Source organism: Pristis pectinata, chromosome 26 (assembly GCF_009764475.1).
Source record: "Pristis pectinata isolate sPriPec2 chromosome 26, sPriPec2.1.pri, whole genome shotgun sequence".
In the NCBI taxonomy this organism is placed as follows: domain Eukaryota; kingdom Metazoa; phylum Chordata; class Chondrichthyes; order Rhinopristiformes; family Pristidae; genus Pristis; species Pristis pectinata.
The window spans coordinates 25,607,134-25,627,521 of NC_067430.1; the positions used below are offsets into that span (position 1 = coordinate 25,607,134).

At 39.0% G+C, this 20,388-nt stretch overlaps 1 protein-coding gene across 1 annotated transcript in view; it reads right to left on the bottom strand.

Annotated features, from left to right (window-relative positions):
* The window catches only part of clstn1 (calsyntenin 1), a 71,591-nt gene that overhangs the window by 5,983 nt on the left and 45,220 nt on the right, over positions 1-20,388 (bottom strand). The window contains 12 exon segments of the mRNA XM_052039188.1: positions 112-133; positions 135-209; positions 211-284; positions 2,336-2,565; positions 4,126-4,274; positions 7,443-7,600; positions 9,190-9,240; positions 11,788-11,950; positions 12,935-13,056; positions 14,544-14,801; positions 16,847-17,032; positions 17,711-17,860. Of these exon segments, the coding sequence (XP_051895148.1) occupies positions 112-133; positions 135-209; positions 211-284; positions 2,336-2,565; positions 4,126-4,274; positions 7,443-7,600; positions 9,190-9,240; positions 11,788-11,950; positions 12,935-13,056; positions 14,544-14,801; positions 16,847-17,032; positions 17,711-17,860 (1,638 nt within the window).

Sequence of the window (20,388 nt, forward strand, 5' to 3'; positions counted from 1 at the left end):
TTGCAGAAAATCCCACCAGGTGAGGGGGAGAACTATTTAAAAACCTGTTTGTTACCGACTGATCAACACCTCATGCTCAGAGAATATTAGCTTCCCACTTTTAAAACTCACCTGTGATGATCATGCCAGTCGTAAGAGTTACTCATTTCCATACCCCTTTGTCGAAGTTGAGACTGATCAAGATCAAAACTTTCCTGGTCTGCGTTCAGTTTCGTCACCAAGAACTGAAACCTCACACATATCAAGGTTGTGCATTATTTCCTCAGATATCATGGATTCTTGGACTATAAACAATATAGCCATTAAAAGACAAATCAGTTCAATACAAATAATTAGTCATTAATAATTTAACAAGTCAATTCCTAGTAGTTTAGCAGCAAATAAATAAAATCAGGTTAAATTAAATAATACACCAATACAAAAAAACTGCAGTTTGAAAACACTAGATGATCTCTCGCAGTTTTTAGGTGCCATTCACATATTGACTTATTTCTTACTTAGAATGATGCATCATTATAATGATCTAACAGTTTTAAATTAAGGATATTGTAGGTCATGTATCAGTGCTTCCTTCCTTTTCTGATGGAAGATCAACTGAAACATCAACCATTTCCCTCTTCATGGATGCTACCTGACCTGGTATTTCCAGCAGTTTGTTTTGATTTCAGATTTCTAAACATCTGAACTTATTTTGCTTTGGCCTCTCCTTTGCTACCTGCTTTATTGAAGATGGTTGGAGGACACTAGCCATATTTCTGTAATAATAATGAGGATTGTAGCTCTCAGCATTATTAACTTAGACAGTGAAATCCAATGAATGAATGTGCACACTTAAATGCAGAATTCTAAGTTGCTACCAGAGACGTGTACTGCCATGAGACAAACTACACCATCTTCACCGATGGACTTTGCATCAAAACACGTGCAAATTTATGAATAGGGAGTACTTGCCTCCGGAGTTTCCTCAGTAAATTTGCCACAAGCAGAAATGGGCGAAAGCGGATTTGGTTTACCCTGGCTGGGATATCCAGAACTAGGGGGTCACATTCTCAAATTAAAGAGTCAACTACTAAGAGGTAGTTGAAATATATTGACCCAGAAGTTAGTGAATCTTTGGAATTCTCTACCCAAGAGCAGTAAACAAACTCTTAACTGACATGACAATTGACAATCACTTCCAAAATCACTTTTGGTCCTGAAAATGCACTTTCCAGAACTTGGAGGCTTATTCCAGGGTTGAAGATTTGAAATTTTTCATCTTTCATCTTTCTCGCTGGTCTCTTAATTTCATCTTCCTCAACCTTTATTTCATTTTCCATTTGATTAAGACCTAATCTATTTTTCCTTCTACATTCATCTTGCTTTAGATATATTCCAATGAAAATTCAATTTGATTAGCTTCTTCAGCTATTCACAGATGCAACAGCTCCTCTGTGCTGCCTCAGACACTAGATTTGAGCACCTCTGTATTCCAAAACTCAGCTAGCTGTCTCATGAGGATAGGTTGAGTGAGCTAGGGCTTTTCTCTTTGGAGAGGAGGAGGATGAGGGGTGACTTGATAGAGGTGTACAAGATGATAAGAGGCACAGACAGTCAGAGACTTTTTCCCCCAGGGCACAATGGCTAACACGAGGGGACATAATTTTAAGGTGAACTGGAGGAAGATATAAGGAGAATGTCAGGGGCAAGTTTTTTTTAAAAAAACAGAGTGGTGGGTGTGAGGAACACACTGCCTGCAGAGGTTGTGGGGGCAGATACATCAGGGACATTTAAGAGACTCCTAGATAGACACATGAATAACAGGGAAATGGGAGCTATGTGGAAGGGAAGGGTTAGATAGATCTTAGAGCAGGATAAAATGCCAGCACAAACATTGTGAGCCGAAAGGGCCTGTACTGTGCTGTAGTGTTCTATGCGAGCTGCTGGAAAGGAGTTGTAGGGTGAGCAAGTTCTTTCACAGTACGAGAAAATCCAGACCAATCTGTTTCATTCTTCGAACAAAGGCCTTGAGGAATAAGTGATTTCAAAAACCACAATGCTCTTCACATGGAGATAGACAATCATTGAAAAATAATTTTTTCCAAACCCTAAATGGAGATGGGATGGACATTAAGATCAACTTTTCCCCCAAACTGGGGACAATCTGTCGGCAGAGATTTAATATAGTGGATCTGGGCAGAATACACCAAGCAGCGATGCTAGTGCTACCTAAATAGTATCCTGCTGGCTGGTTGACCATTCTACACTAAATAGGGCATGTCAGGGAAAACTAAAAAGTAATTATTGCAACACAGCAATTTAGAATATGATACTTTAAAGGCAATGGGACTTTTACCTGTTGGTTCATCTTCATCCTCACCTTCTGGCTCTACCTCTCTTGTGATGGTACTGATAATCTTCAGCTCTGGGAACAGTGGAACACCCTCATCACTTTCAATTCAGAGGCTAGCACGTGCAAAGTGATCAATACCACTCAGGCTTATCTTTGGTTCATCAGGCTGAAGAACCATTACATAGCCCTCCCACATCTGGGATAGTGATGCAAAGTCCTCCTCATTGAAGCACCTGGAAAAGATTTTTTGTGCAGTGTTCAAGAACGTTAGTTAGCATACAATAGGTGTATCTGCATACTTTCCAAGTGCCGATGTGATTTTCCAGCATTCAGAGGGGAGAAAGGAACCGTGAATAACGCTGAATTTACCCTTGCTTTTTTTGTCAGATGATCCTCTCCATTACACCGTACACCGGAATATTATTTGGAACCACTACTGTTATTCCCTCTAACCCACAGGAAGCAGTTATTGAGTACAAAAAAAAATCAATTTTTTTTTAAAAACCATCATAGCTCAAGGCAAATAAGTCACAACCAAGTTGAACAGGCTCTTTACAAATGGATAATGACATTCTTCCTAGAAGCAAGATAACCAAACTGCCATGGATTGTTCATCTCATTTAACCTTCATATTCAATTGCTTGAAAACAGCACAATGTCAGGTAATGGAACTGAAGATCCAAATGTTAAAGGATTACAGTTTATCATGCTATATTTGCAATCAGATCCCAATCTTAGTTTAAATTATTAACTTTCACAAATATCACCACACCCTTAAATAACTCAATGGGTATTATCATAGCATGATGTGTGAGCGACACGCTACAGATGGTGGCAGATTTGAGATGCTTCAAGGCTACTACAATTAGCCTTTGTGTCCTTGAGTGACAAGCATCCGAAACCTTGTTCCAAGTAGAAAAAGGGTAAAGTTGACGTTGATCTGCATCAACATCCCTAGCTCACTATCTGTCGTACACTTAAGTGGCTGTTTTATCCTGGTATCACACATTAAGAACGAACATGTTTCGGAATGAGGGTGTGCTTGGGAGCTGGGATGTGCAAGTGGTGGAAGACAAGACATCTGCTAGATCTTGGCATGTAGAATGTCACAGCTCAGGGCGCTTACAAAGTTGCAAGATGCATATCCTTTACCACTGAATTCCATCAAATTACTTACTTGCAACAGACAAATAAACACAAGGTCACTCCTAAACTTATTCTAGATTAGAGTTTGGGTTCATCTGGCCTATTCTCGGGATATACCATTTACCCTAGGAATTGGTCCTGTTACTGTTCTTTGCACCTCCTCTAATTCATGGATGGCGCTTGCTCGCAGGCACTTGAATTTTCAACTACTGCACCTTGAGAAGCATTTCCTTCAGAACCATGGGCATGTGGGTTATTGGAAGGCAATGTTTTGATATTTTACCACAATTAACAATGGTAGAACATGGGTAATGTGCATTGCAAAAATAAGATCTTTATCCTGTTAATCTGTAAGGTTGGAAAATGTGTGTTTTTTCTATATAAGCAAACTAAACACAATTTCTTGATAATTCTGTACTTGCAAGAGCAACACCAGACAGTCAATATAGTTATACCATTTAAGTTCTATATTAGAGAACATCAAAGCTTGCAAAAAATTTTGGCTAGTATTATACCATTAACAATTAAAAAGCATGCATTTGGTGAATCAAAACTTAAATTCTATACAAATCTATGACAGGCACCCCTAGACCATTGAAAACAAAATTCTAATGGCTGCATTAACCAATTTCAATTTTCCAACTTACTTCACAGTTGTGGTGATTTTCAATTGTCTGATTCCAGGTGTTGGGAACTGCCTGGAGTTGAAGTACGACACATGTTGTATGCTCTTATCAAATCTTTCAATGTCATTCCCTTCCAAGCTGAGCACTGACTGGGTGGGATTGAAATGAACCTAAAAAAGATTCAAGTATTTCCAATCTTGTTTACAACAGTTTTCTAAGCAAGCCGGATTTTTGACTGTTCATTTGAGATTTGCTTGCCCACTCCGAGACCTGGGACTCAACACCTCCCTCTGTAACTGGATCCTCGACTTTCTGACCAACAGACCGCAATCAGTGAGGATCGGCAGCAACACCTGCAGCATGATTATTCTCAACACTGATGCCCCACAAGGCTTGCGTCCTCAGCCCTCTACTCCCTATACACTCATGACTGCGTGACCAGATTCTGCTCTAACTCCATCTACAAGTTTGCAGATGATACCAACCGTAGTAGGCATATCTCAAATACTGATGAGCCAGAGTACAGGAAGCAGATAGAGAGCTTAGTGACATGGCATCATGACAACCTTTCCCTCAAATGTCAGCAAAACAGAAGAGCTGGTCATTGACTTCAGGAAAGGGGGCGGTGTATGTGCACTTGTCTACATCAACAGTGCCGAGGTCCAGAGGGTCGAGAGCTTCAAGTTCCAAGGAGGTGAATATCACCAGTAGCCTGTCCTGGTCCAACCACATAGACGCCACAGCGAAGAAAGCTCACCAGTGCCTCTACTTCCTCAGGAGGCTAAAGAAATTCGGCATGTCCCCTTTGACACTCACCAATTTTTAATTGATGCACCACAGAAAGCATCTTATCTGGATGCATCACAGCTCGGTACGGGCAACTGGCTCTGCCCAGGACCGCAAGAAACTGCGGAGAGTTTTGGACACAGCCTGGCGCATCATGGAAAACCAGCCTCCCCTCCATGGACTCTGTCTATAACCTCTCGCTGCTATGGTGAAGCAGCCAGCATAATCAAAGACCCCACCCACCTGGGTCATTCTCTCTCCTCTCCCATCAGGCAGAAGATACAGGAGCCTGAGGGCGCATACCACTAGGCTCAAGGACAGCTTCTATCCCACGGTGATACGACTATTGAGCGGTTCTCTTGACCATCACAATCTACCTTGTTTGACCTTGCACCTTATTGTCTACCTGCAATGACTTTCCTGTAACTGTGACACTTTACTCTGTATTCTGTATTGTTTTTACCCTGTACTACCTCAATGCACTCTGTACTGACTACACTGTAGTAATGAATTGGTCTGTACGAACGGTATGCAAGACAAGTTTTTCACTGTACCTCAGTACAAGTGAGGATAATAACCAATACCAATTTATTGGCCCAAAATAATTCCATTGTATTTTGGATTACAAGGTTCCACTAAGGGCTATTTGGCACGCTAAGTGCGGGGACATATGGGCAGCAGACAGCATCATAAAAGCCTTTTCATCGGCTGTACCTGAACTCATGAACACCCCATTTATAATTCCAGTGAAGACGTGTCACTATTTCTTTACAAGATTGAGATAACCAGTTGCACCCACCTATAACAAGTGCTACAGATGGGAAAAAGTTTAATTTTTGTTTAAAAGGCCCGTGGGTTCTGGCCACTGTCATTGACAACAGTGTCCTCCAAACAATACTGTATAGGAAAGATGCCAGCAACTCAAGTACCACCACTGAAATTCTCCTATATTACTGCTGCCCATTCACTGTATTATATGTAATAATAACTACTAATTAAAAATAGACCTTAAATAAGGCCAACATTCAACTCTCAGCTGCTCAGGGACCACATTATTGGGGACATGCAACAACTTGCAGTTGCATTTGTGTGACATGTTTTTCTTCCTCAGTCAATTGTTCTAAAGAAACCTTAAAAATTTGAGGTTGGAATACATTTACCCAACCTGGAGAACACATATACAACTGTCCAAGTTTGAGGGCTTAGTGGGGCTTAGGGATGCTTAAGGATGACAGGGTTACTATTAGTGACTGACCAAATAAACCTGTGCAGCTCACTGGCAATATTGTTCTTCTCATTGTTTATCTAGTCAGAGTCCAGTTGCACCACATCCAGTTGATCACAGGATGAACTAGGTACCATCTCAATGATGGACAGGAGGGAGATGAATCTTGGAAAAGGATTTAACTACTCACCAAATCTTTGAACAGCATGAGAGTGGGATTGCAAAGAGATCCTAAGAAGCTCTCTGGGACTCGAGAAAGAAGGGAAGCCATAAGTTTGACCCAGATCACATTGTGTACCTATGATTAGTAGACTGTGCAAGGTGCAAGTATTTGTATGGCATTCTTGCAAGAGCTTGAATAAAGCTATATACCTTTCACTAGTTATTGGTGGGGTTTCTCTCATACATGTGAATTCAACACCATAGTGGAGAATAAGTCATTGGACAACTGTTGTTTTTCTGCCTTCATTAGATGCCAGCAACCAGGAACTCCTACTAATGTTAGCAGCACACTATCAGAAAAAAAACCTGCCATTTTCACAACTGCTTTCAAGCAACCATTATTCAAGGCAATTGAGTCAATATTAACATTCAATAGCATCTCCAAAATAGGACTAATAGTAGATTCCTACTGGCAGTTTACTCGTTAATTTCAAGATGTGGACTTGAACTATGCAAAGGCATAACCTGTATTAGCATTGTCTACCACCATACCCCCACTAAGATAAAAAAGCTCTTCAATCGTACATGTGACTTAAATTCATCTCATCGTACAACGTTTTTGCCTAAGCCTATTTTAAAACAGTTTCAGCATCCCAAATGGTTTTCGCCAGCAGTTGGAAACTGGTTTATAAAATTAGAATTAAACTGGATAAATCATTATCTATTCCAAATGCTATCATGACTGATGTAACAATCAGCTGACCAGGGGATGCTACGAGCAAATTTCAGATTGTATAATGGAAAAATGGAATGCATAGATTCCCACAGACTGAAGTTTAGCTTCTGGGAAAATCTTAACATTACGGGAGGGGGAGAAAGAAAAAAAATGAAGTAGCTCATTAGAACATGTAAGCATGGGTGCAATAAAATCCCCAGTATGGACGTAAAGCAAAAGTTTATTCCATTTTCGCAAGATTCTAGTTCACACACAAAACAATGGTCTTACAATGACGTATCAGTGGGTACAGGCTTCTCTGGAATCTCAGTCAAGTTATCATTGGGTAAGTAGTAAATTAATACCTAATTGTGACACTACAGAGCAGAAAAAAATTAAAATGCAGCTTACATGCTTAAATACGAGGCAAATAACCTCAACATCTCTTACCTTCATGCTTTTGTCAAGATTCTCAGAATCCAAAAGATCCAGTCCTTCTTTGCAAGTGTACAAGCAGTCAATAACCTTTTTGCTTTCAATTTTTCCAGTCTGTATCATCAAACAGCTAGATTGCCTTGGAAAAACTGAGCCATAGCGAAATTCTCCTCCTGTAGTATCAAAAATGGAATTATGCTTTATAGCATTATGTTTAGTAATCTTTCAAATCTTCCGTTAAACGTGCATTCATGCAGGTTAGTGAAACTTCCATTCTTACCAAGGTTAGCTTTGCTGTCATGGACATAATGGCTGACTTGCAGTAGGGAACTTGCCCTCATGCAAATGGACTGGGAAAAAGCAGTACTTTAGTCAAGTAAAATTGATGAAGATGGAAGGAATAGGGTGGGGTGGGGTGGGGTGAGTAGCTGCACAAGCTTTAAGTCAGTGAGGTGGGTACACAAATATTAACCAGATTGAAGCTATTGGTAAAATTATGCAAAGAAGACATTAAACAATACAGAACAGAAAGTCCATTCAGGCAATGGTCTGCACTAGATTGTATATCAAAGTTCAATTCAAGAAACTCCAGGTGACAGGAAAATATGTTAAAAATTCCACCAAACTGAAATAGCGAATTAATTTAGCAGACAACACATTACTGCATAATCAACATCTTCCTCCACCCCGTTCCCCCAAACCTTGTTACATAAATTGCCTGAACACTTGGCTATAGTTATATGTTTCATGCAAACAGAATAACTTCAATTGTCATAGACTTCCATTGCCAGCTTTTGAACTTTCTTTTATATGTTCATGAACTAGACTTTGCATATTCCTGATGCCACAGTTTATAAGTTGATCGTCAAAAGTAGTTTTCAACGTAAAAGGAATGGCACTCTGAATCCCACTCAGGACTTTATAACGTGGGTGAACCAGAAAAGAACCAGGAAGGCTAATTAGGTGGAAAAATCAAGCATTTTTCTCCACTAAATTCCATTTGTAAATTATTCCACTTACTATACAAGATAAACAGTTGGAACATCTTTGTATACAGTAAGTGTTTGAATATTTAATATTTGGGGAACATAGCTTAACACGGAATTACTTATCCCTGAAGCCAAGGGCAAGCGATTTACTGCGTTGAAGTGATGTAGGATTAAAGTAGTAATCCTTCAATCACATTCACCAGGAATCGGAAGGTTGTTGCCATAAGCATACAATGCTATGCACTGGAATACGGGAATCAATACAATTAAAATTGAATATTGAAACTCAAAAGAAAAACAAGTACTTTTCTCTCAGTTCAAATCGTTTAGTACTGTACTAGAGGCATAGTTGCCTGGAACATTTTACAAATCTGGTGCATTACCTTTAAAGAGGAAGTATTTAGAATTTAACAGTGGCTTCCAGAAGCAATTTTCCAAAGTCTCAGAGTAGCAAATGTCAAAAACTACATTATGCTGCAATTTTAAACAAAATTGAAAGTACCAAAAATATGGGAATGTCCATTTATAATAATAGCCCATTACTTACAGGATTTTTCTAGAAATGCCATTCAATTTAATAACCAACTCACTGTCAAACAGCGTGCACATAGAAACCCCAACTGCAAACAACCCCACACTCCCCAGTGAAAAGAAATTTAGGTAGCACAATGCAGAAAATAAGCAAGGGATGACGCAGCCAAAGTGGATAAAAAAATGAACATTCTCATGCTAATTGTGAACATATACTAAACAGGATGGAAACCCCCAGGAACCTGGATAGACTTCAGTCACAGTTTCATTTTCATTTTCGCTTCCTGTATATTCTGTGGAAAAGCAAGACAGAAAAAAACTGCAGTGAAGGACCAAATGACTATGGGGAATCCAACTGCATGTGTCAAAATAATGGAAAAATCATCCTTTGGCCAGGAAGTCTAAAATACCGAATTAAAAATGCTGAGTTTCCTTGCATCATCCATTAAATATTTATCCTGTTGTCTAATTACACCTCAACAATTCTTGGAGTACGTCCTCCCACTCCAGCCCATTTCTGAACCATTCTTGGTGGGGTACAAATCCAAAGGCGGCAACCAACATCCAGTAACTTGTCCAGATGGTCGTTCTTATGCAAGACTGTATAACAAAACTGGCAGATCATTTGACCATGAAGGGAAGGGCAGGCCCGCTTCCACCCAAGATCCACGTATCCTGCAGTAGGAGCGGCTAGATAGCAATCAGTAGCAGAAAATCAGCTGCTTCATCGTTCTAGTTCTGTAATGCTGAGCCTAATTATGGGTCTGTATAGTCCTGTACTGCAATGCATACTGCCTTTACCCATTTCTGAATTCACCTTTTGCATCAACCTAGAATACAAATTGTATTTTAATCTACATTATTCCTCAAGTTTTCCAAACAGCTAAAATGTTCCTAAATATATTTGTATATTCAGATAATACGTAAGCACTTCTGATATGAATGAGAAATCATTTGCAATCATTTCCAATTTAGATTATTTGTAAAAATCAAACTAAAGCACACACAGCTGTTATTCCTGAAACCTTCTTCCCTGCTTTTCTGAAGGCAGTGGTCATGCTGGCATACAGAACCAGTAACCTCTACGAACATCAGCTAGAAGCTGATCAAATGTCATCAGGCACAGAAAATGTTAACAGGTCAACCTTGCTGGTTGAAGGGAGAAAAACCAATCACATTTCAGCCTGATTGCGAGCTTGCATGACAGGCACAGGTATTTCAGAAGCATTTACTGTATAGGAATTCAATTGTTAGATCCCTGGTTAAACACCACAATAAATAACTAATTGCTTTCTTCCATAAGTACACGTTAAAAAGAACAGAAATGGAATAGGCCATTTGCTCCTTATGCTGCTACAACAATACCATGGCAGATTTCTTACCTACACCAACCCCATTATCCCTTGAATTCCTTAATATCTATAAATCTATCAACCTGCGTTGGACATGCTCAGAGTAAGCCTCCACAGCCCTCTTGGTACAAAATTTCAAATATTCAGAACCCTCTGGGTAAAGAAATTTCTTAACCCCCATCCTTAATGCCCGGCCCTTATTTTGAGATTGTAAACACTGGTTGTACCGGTCAGGGAAACCACCACCCCACATCTACTCTGAAAAGCTTCATAAGAATTTTTTTTAGATAAACATTTTAATGAGATTACCTTTTATGCTTCTAAATTCAAGAGTATAAACTCAGTCTGCTTAACTTCTTTTCATACAGCAAACCAATGCCCGAGGGTCCTATACAGAAGCAAGGTGTCTCTATTCTTGCACTCAAATTCTTTCACAATAAAGTCCAACAGAGAGCAATCAATTAGGAAGAAAAATAGTACTTACATATTAGTTTTCATAATTTCATGTAGAAGGACACAAAGGTCTTTCAATTGATCAGCATTTAAAAAAATATTCTGCTTTGCTATTTTTTTTGACAAAGTGGGTGACCTCACTTTTGTTGCATTATATTCCACCTGCCAAGCCCTCACCTAATCACTTAACCTCTGCCCTTGAAGCCTCCATATATGTGTCTCTCAGACCACATTAACTACTACCTTGAACAAGTTAGGATAGATTACATTCAATACCCTCAACCAAATTATTGATATAGATTATGAACAGTTGGGAAGGCGACAAATCCCGACAGCCTCCCAACCTGAAATTATCCATTCATTCCTGGTGAGACTGCATTTGAAACAGTGGGTACAATTTTAATTTCATAAATCTACATCAACTCTGTTCAATCCTATTATTATTTTCTAAATGTCTGATTACCACTTAATAAATTCAAGTATTTCCCTACTACTTCAAGCTATTGATCCTGGCTTTCTCTCTCCCCCTTTTTTTTAATTAAATAACAGTCACAATCTGAGGGAATGGTTCTAGAATCTATGGAATTTTGGAAAATGACTGAGTGCACTTCCTTCAGATCATTAGGTCCTGGCAACCTAATGCCTTTCAGTACCACTAACTTTTCTGGAAACTAACATTTTACTAATGCTGGTTTCTTTGAGCTCCTCATTCACTCCAGACCTATAGTTCTCCCTAATTTCCCTTTTCTTCCTCTGAGAATAGACAAAATGTTCACTTTCTCTTCCATTTCTTTACTCCCCACCCATATAATTTCTCCTGTCAATGGCTGTAAGGTGCATAATTTTCACTGATCTTTACTTTTACCTACGTATCGAAGCTTTTGTTTCTTGCTAAGTTACTGTTATATTCGGTATTGATGTTAAAACTTGAATAACTGAGAACAAAATCTTTTTTTTAAAAAATGTATGCCACTGATTCAATTGCACTGCCCACGTCCCCCAACCACCTGCAAGCTGCATTATGTATCACTTTACCTTGCCAGCAAGCTCCAACCACCAATTGGGTTTCGATCTTTGAATGGTGCAATGGATAATCTTCAGTAACTAGGAATGGATCGTGTGCAACTCCATCCACAAACAGGGCCACAGTAGGAATGTCAACATTTAGTACATAGTGATGCCATTCTTTATCACACACCTACAAGATGTGGGAAAGGAATAATAAGAAAGGTTGGGTTATTTCCTAATGCCCTTATATGGATCAGGCACTGTTGGTTCTACAGAAAACTAAACAATTTGCATGCAGAAAATTGATACTGTACTTGCTCTAATCAAAAGTTTCAGAACAAACTTATTGAAAGGTATTGCTTTCATAATGTCAGTGCAACAAATAAAAGTATTTTATTTCTTCCATCTTTCTCTTCCAAGGTTTATGACTTCAGAGTTTGATTGCTCCGATGAATATTCTCCACAAATTAGATATCCATTCTACTACATGCTATTTATTTGCCTGAATGCTAACTGATAATAGCATTAAGGATCACAGCATATTCTGATACGACTTGCAATAAATTAAATGGTAAATTTATCCAGCTAAATACAGAGTAAAGGATCCGGCCCTCAGCTCTCAGTAAAATATCATATTTGTGCAGTCTTCTATTTGGGTTATGCTGTCAATTTGACCTTGCTGATAATGCCAAACAGGCATTGAATCAGAATGGCTCAAATTCATATCATACAAGAGAACTGAAAGCTATCACAAAAAGGAAATTTGAAATCAGTTATGAGTGCAGGATTTTAACCCAAATCCAGAGTTCAAACTCCATTGCCAATCTTTCAGCTGCACTGTTACTAAAACAGCTGTGTGGATAGATTCACCTAACCAGTCACGGGCATCCTTCGTAAATTCAAAATCCATTTTAATGTCTTGCATAGGATAGCTTTCGTCAACCAAACTGTGGCCAATAGGAGAATGACAGTGCCTTGTTTTATTATACATTAAAAAAAACATGCTTTCAAAATGGTTTGGAAATATGTTTAATGTTTCAGTGAAGTACAGAGTTGTTTCATGATGAAAACAACCAATAATTCCTGCATTAGAAGTGCACCTGTTGCACATTCAACTACTTATCTTTGAATACTCTTACCTGATACAAACACATTCATATAAAGATTCTCAAACCTGGTCAATTTTCCAATGGAATTCTGCAGGTCGGAAGTTCTCATTCTCTGAAGGATTCTGACGGAAGAGGAAAACCAAGCGGCAGTTGTGCACATACAGGGAATAATGGTGACGATTCATTTCTACAATGATTCCAATACACAAGCAATATGCATTAACAAACGATGTAGCACCAAAAGTTTATCAATTTAAAATCCTGTTCAGGAAAATATTTGAAGTAAATGGTTCCTACATCAATACTTTCTCCCCCCTCACCCCCCCCTCACCCCCCCTCCACCAGACAGACGAGCTGGGTAGAGAATAGTTTGCCACTATAATCCCTCAAGATGCTGGTTTCATTGCTGGCCATGGTGCTGTGAGGAGAGTAATTGTCTGACAACTGGTGTGAGACAGGAGGGGTCCCCAGTTAAAGAAGTTTTCATGCATACAGCTACATTTGATAACAAAAAATTAACAATCCTTTGATGAATACATTAAACCACAAAGCCAACTTCAGGTTATATGAAATGCAATTAGTGAGTTAGAAAATTCTGTCAAGACTCAATAGCAGCCTACGGTTAACTGTCTCCCTTGATGCCACAGGTAGATAATTTATTACTTTGGGTTGTCATGTACAATCCTTGGTCTGACCTTGGAAGGATATAGCAGAGCATGTTCCTGTTGTCAGCAGATTTCAGTAGGGGGTCACTAGATAGTGATCAGTAGGAAGAAACCTGGCTGATCATTTCCCCCATCCAAGCTGAAGCCAATTATTATCAGCTAATTGGAGGTACAATGATTAAGTTTGAGAAATGTGTGGGAACAGATAAATCTTCAGTAGGCTAAGGGGGTTGCTAATAAAATTACCAATAATTCGATATTAAAACAAGCACAACTTAATGAACTGTGTGTTCATTTAAAGCAATCAATTCCTTAAGTGACTGCACAAAAGTAAATTTTATGGCATAAATAAAAAGAAATGCAACCTGAAGAAATTTTCCTCATTATAAAAAAAATTTGCTAAGTGAACCTAGAGCATACAGCTTTATACCTTGGAAGGCACCATATTTTTATCCCATTTCAGAAATTCACTTGCTATTACATCATAACTACCTGATCCAAATGACTATAGCCTCGATCAAACTTCTTTCATCTGAAATGTCGTCCCAATTTTCCAGCTGTTTGATATGTTCACTCATCAAACACTCAGATCAAACTGTTTTGAAGTCTATTTTCAGTCCATCATAACTTATTCTGTAATTTGAATTCTTTTTTGTTTTACTGATTGATATTTTACTGTTCTAAAAGGGGAAACAGCAATTTTATCCATGACTAGAAGCAATCTGAACTACTTTTGACTAGGTTAAAAAGACAGTTAATTCTTGGGTTGTACCTACCCAAAAACATTTTCTACCCCACCAGACATCTCTTGCTAATTTGCTAAGGCCTTTCAACAAGTGGCATGTCTACAGTCCCTTTAATGGAGGTTAATATTCCACATGACTTCAGAATACAAAAAACAACTTCAAACCATAAGAAACTATACGGCTGACTAGAAGCCTGCCCACGTGGATGTGTTTCAAAGAAGGTCTTGAGGTAGATAAACAAGACAACTTCAACTCACGCATACCTCTTTTGTCAGAATTGCAAAGGATAGTTTCCTTGTCTCCTTGAATACCAGAACCAGGTCCATGCCGCATCCATACAGAAATAGTAAACGGTTCCTCTAGATTTGTCGTCAGAACACCATCTGGGATCTTCACAGCTTGAGTACCATTGAATTCAAAGACTTCATCACTGTCATGCCCATTGTCCGTAGGAAGACCAACTGTCCAATTTGTACTGCTACTTGGTGAGGGAAGGAGATCAACTGTACCAGAAGCAATACCTACCATCAAGTAAGAAAATTAGACAAGCGCATTACTATGAGAGCTAATACAAGCACTAATCTTTAGTGAAGCCATTAGTAAATAGAGTAAACAAGTTCAATTTCTTTAATATCATTACTGCAGTGGGTTTGAAACCACTGAACTAATTTTAAAACAGCACTTTTTGGATGAAATATAAAATCAATAATACAAAGAGCCTAGTTTAACAGTACAGATCAGCTTGGTGGGGATGCTACCTCACAGCTCTGGCCACTTGGGTTCAATCCTGTTTGTGGTGTAGTCTTTATCAAGTTTGCACTTCTCCCTGTGACCACGTGCATTTTCCCTGGGTGCTCCGGTTTCCACTCATACTAAAGATGAGTTGGCTAGTAGGTTAACAGACCACTGTAAATTGCCTCTAGTGTTGGTGAATGGTAGAATCTAAGGAGATTTGATGGGAATGTGGGGAGAAACTAGGATGTGTATACGGCTACGTGATGGTAGGAACAGCCTTGGTGGCTGAATGACCCGTTTCCCCTGTTATACAATTTTATGATACAGAATAAAAATGCATCATTCTGAGCCTTGTTACAAGGACCTTAGTAATAATAACTTATAGTGAATAGCTTAAAGCCTGACTTTCAAATTATCTCCAACAATCTCAGACTCCCTGGAAGCTTTTCCTGTACCTACAAGGTGAAAAGGATTGATCAAACTACTTTCCATCTGCCTCGTCGAGAAAGGTTTCCACAATGGTTTCAGTGGGCCAAAAGGCCTAGTTTCATGCTGCCTCTGATTTTAATACTCCCGGATCAAGCTGAATGCTAATCGGCACCGCATCCAGCATATTAAATATCCACTTCCTGGATCACCAGCACATGTCTGCACTGTACATTATTCACAAGATGCAAAAAAACCAATTCATCAAGATTTCTTTGGAAGTTAAAGTAGCCTCTTGAATAAGGGGAGGTGACACTTGAGAGCACCATCACTTCAAGTTGCACACCACCTTAAAGTAAAAATACTGTCACTGGATCAAAATCCTGGCATACCCTAGACACAAAATGGGACTGCCATAGCCACATGGACAACGAGTTTAGGTGAAAGCTCTACATGCCCTTCTCATTGGAGATTAGGAATGGCAATGTCAGCCATATCGATATTACCCCATCTCATTCAAGAATAACAGTTATTTTAATTGACCACGTTTTGTGACTAACGTCTGGTTATGAATAGTCACAAATGATTCATATTAAGATACTGTTCAAACGTAGCTCATCAGGACATCAGTAGCATTCGTACTGAACAGCAGGCAGTTAAATCCAAAATCGTGCATAAGTTGCAGTTCTCATTTAAACTTTGGTATAAGTTAATGTTCAACAAACTTTGCAGTTTGCATCCTAAGAGCAACATAAAAGAACAAATAGAGGCAAAAAATGCCTAAGGGAAGAGGTACAACTAATTTGTTGAAATGCACTAATTCCACAAAATTGCAAAAGTATAAAAAAAAACTAATTTTATCCCACGCTGATGTAATACTTATGGTACAAGTCAAAATATGGTTGAGGCCCAATGCACAAAGCAGATTAAATCACCAAAATGTTGGCTGACAGTATACAATTTTGAACATCTGAAACAACGCTTGCATAAGCAATGGGACACGGTTGAATAAACTGCCTTTGACAAGTTCACACATTCATCCAAGTTTCACTAAATTTTCCACATCAACTCAGTAAGGCTTTGTGGATACAATGATCATCCTGCAATTAAATGCCAGTAAAGTTATCTTTTTACTTGTATGGGTAGAATTTTGAATAAAAACTCCTGCACAAAGTTTAAGGATGTCATTTCATAAACGCACTAGAGGTCATACACTGGAAATTGGTGGGTTTAATTTCCAATCTTCTCAAAGCTACAAGAATTTTAGAACAGAGCAGTTCAAGCTACAAAAAAATGTTTTGATATCTAAGCAATAAAATAGCTGTAGGAAAAAAATCACTGCATGCAATAAAAGCACTTAGCACATGGAAACAAAACCTGTGCTAATAGTTGTCAAAAATCTTACCACACAGCCTATGGAGTGATTTTTCAGAATAAGTGTCCCTGTCGCATCCTTTGCCAATGTGGTTTGTTTCTAACTCAATTGTTGTTTGAATGAAGGTAACAGGTTCGTCACACGTCTCCAAATGCATACTTGGAAATAATGCCAAGCTTCCAGTACCAGGCTCGTATTCAATTCTTTTACTCCAACCTATAATCACAAAAATTTTAATAGCCCTTAATATCATCTTGTCAGAGGCACCATCAATACCACAAAAATATGCAACTGCCCTTAGTGTCTGACTGATGCAGTTCAATTAAATTGCACTTTACCACTTTGAATTCATAACCACATTATTGGGTATTTTAGTAATTTTATATCTCAGATAAACAATGCTTTATATCTGAAGCTTATATTAAGAAATGGAGTAATAACCATTAAAGTATTTGTAATGCTTTAACAGCTGCAATGTGACATAATTAGAAATTTCACAACTATCATATCACTTTCATTTATACAGTAGCACAGTGGTTAAATTATGGGATTAGCAGCCGGGGTTCTGGACCATTGATCCCAATGCAGCAGCTGAACAATTTAACTTCAAGTAATCAAATAAATAAATAATTTGAAATAGCTAGCCTAAAAAAAAGTAACAGTTAAACAACCAGACAACTGTAGAAATTCCCACCTAGTTTACAAATGTCCTTCAAGAAAAAGGTATGCCATCTTAATTAGTCTAGCCTATACGCAATTCCAGACAGATCAATGTGGTTGACTCTTAACTGCCTTTACAGTTTGGTAACAATTAAGGATGGACAACACATACTGGCTTTGCCCGCAACATGCATATGCCACAAATTAATAAATAATTCTAACCCTGTTTGTTACCTTGCCAGCCAGGCTTGCATGTAGGTTTAATGTTGATCTTAACAAGAACATCTTCTGTCGAACGTTTCTTCCCACAATCATATGCAGTCACTGCAAGCTTATACTGCCGATCTTTGCTATAGTTCACCTTCTCCGTGTTCTTAATAAACCCTGCAAAAATCACCATTTTACAACAATGTGAGTGAGAACCAAAAGCGAACATTAGGTCAATCACATTTGCATTAAGATAGAGGAAAATAAAGGTTTATGAATGAATGCTTAATACTAAAGCTTTATTGGAATAAAGGGTACAGAATCTTCAGAATGAGAAAGTAGTACACTGGACTTTCACTGAAAAAACATGGAGGGAAAAAGAGGGAATTACAGACCAGTTGGGATAACTTTAGTAGTAACAAGACACTTAGAGGAAAAAAAAGAGGGATTAGACAAAGTCAACTTGGATTTGTGAAAGGGAAATTAAACTCTAGTCAATCTGGAAGGTCCAAGTATGTAACTGATAGAAATTATGAGAAAGAACTGGCAGACATCTCGTATTTGGGTTTTCAGAATGCTTTTAATGGAGTCCCACAGTGGTGCAGTGTGCAATATTAGAGAATGGATTGGGGGTAACACAAGGTATGTATTGAAAATTGTTTGAAAAGACAGGAAAGAAAAGCAAGTGGGTCTTTTGCAGGATGGCAGGTGGTGATGAAGGGGTATTACAGGGATCAGTGCTTGGGTCCCAGCTGGTCACAATATATCAGCTATGAGTTGGATGAAGGAACTAAATGTCATTAAGTTTACGGATGATGCACAAAATCAGTGGGATTGAGAGTTGTGAGGAGGATACAAAGGGTCTTCAAGGTGATTTGACAAGTTGAATGAGCATCAAATATATGACAGATTCAATATAACAATTTTCCAATCTGGGAGAAACAGCAGAAAGGCAGATTATTACATTGCGGCAGATTAGAAAACACAGATATACGAAGGATCAGGGTGTCCTCGTATACCAGTTACTGGAATCGAACATGCAGTTAAAAAAAACATGGTACGTTGGCCTTCACTGCAAGACATTTTGACTACAGGAGCAAAGATGCCTTATTGTAATCATACAGGGCCTTTGAGAGACCACACCTGGAGTTCTGTGTGCAGTTTTGGTCTCCTGACCTACTAAGGATTTACTTGCCATAGAGGGATTGCAACAAAAGGTTTATTGGACTAATTTCTGTGATGGTGGGACTGTCATGAGGAGAGATTGGGTTTAAGCCTGTATTTGCTAGAATTTAGAATAGTCAGAGCTACAGCATGGAAGCAAGCCTTTTGGTCGACCAAGTCTACGCTGACCATCAACCACCCATTTACACTGATCCTGCATTAAACACATTCTCCCTAAATTGGTAAAATGGTATATTGTTGTCACATGTATCATGGTTTAGTGAAAAACTTGTTTTGCATACCATCCAAACAGGTGCAGTGTGTAACGAATTGATCTGTATGAACAGTATGCAAGACAAGTACTTCATTGTACCTCAGTACATTTAACAATAAACCAATTTACCATTTCATCACTACAGTGCATTAAGGTAGTACATGGTAAAACAATAACAGAATGCAGAATAAAGTGTTACAGTTACAGAGAGAGTACAGTGCATGTAGACAAAGATAGATCGGGAGGTCAAAAGCCCACCTTATCGTACTAGGGGTCCGTTCAATAGTCTTATAACAGCAGGATAGAAGCTGTCTTTTCGCCAGTGGTACGTGCTTTCAGACCTTTGAATCATCTGCCCGATGGGGCAGAGAGAAGAGACAATGTCCAGGATGGGAGGGGTCTTCCATTATGTTGGCTGCCTTACTGAGGCAGCAAGAAGTGCAGACAGAGTCCATGGAAGGGAGAATGATGTCCGTGATGTGCTGAGCTGTGTCCACAACTCTGCAGTTTCTTGCAGTCACAGGCAGAGCAATTGCCATACCAAGCCGTGATGCATCCAGATAGGATGCTTTCTATGGTGCACAGATAAAAATTGGTGAGGGTCAAAGGGGATTTGCCAAATTTCTTTAGCCTCCTGAGGAAGTAGAGGTACTGGTGAGCTTTCTTGGCTGTGGCATCTACATGGTTGGACCAGGACAAGCTACTGGTGATGGTCACTATTACAGCACCAGCAACCCGGGTTCAACTGTCCGTAAGGAGTTTGTACATTCTCCCCGTGCGTCTCTGTGGGTTTCCTCCGGGTGCTCTGGTTTTCTCCCACATTCCAAAGACGTACATGTTAGGAGTTGTGGGCATGCTGTGTTGGCGCTGTAAGAGTGACGACACTTGCGGACTGTCCCCAGCTCATTCTCAGTAACGCAAAAAGACACATTTCACTGTGTTTCGATGTACATGTGACACATAAATAAATATCTTTAAAAATATACCTTAAATACCTTAAGTTGGCGATATGTAGATTTGTAGACACCTTCCTATTCATCTTTCATTATGGCACAGGAGACAGCCATTTGGCCCAAGGTCAATGTTGGCTCCTTGAGTAATTCCATTAATCTCATTTTTCCACTTATTTCCCAGTAACCTGTACTCTCTCACATGCCCATTAGTTCCCGTCACCCACCTATACCAAGGTTAATTTACAGTACAAACCAGAGGATTGTTGGGATGTGGGAGGAAACCCACGTGGTCACAGGGATAACTCCACAAAGAG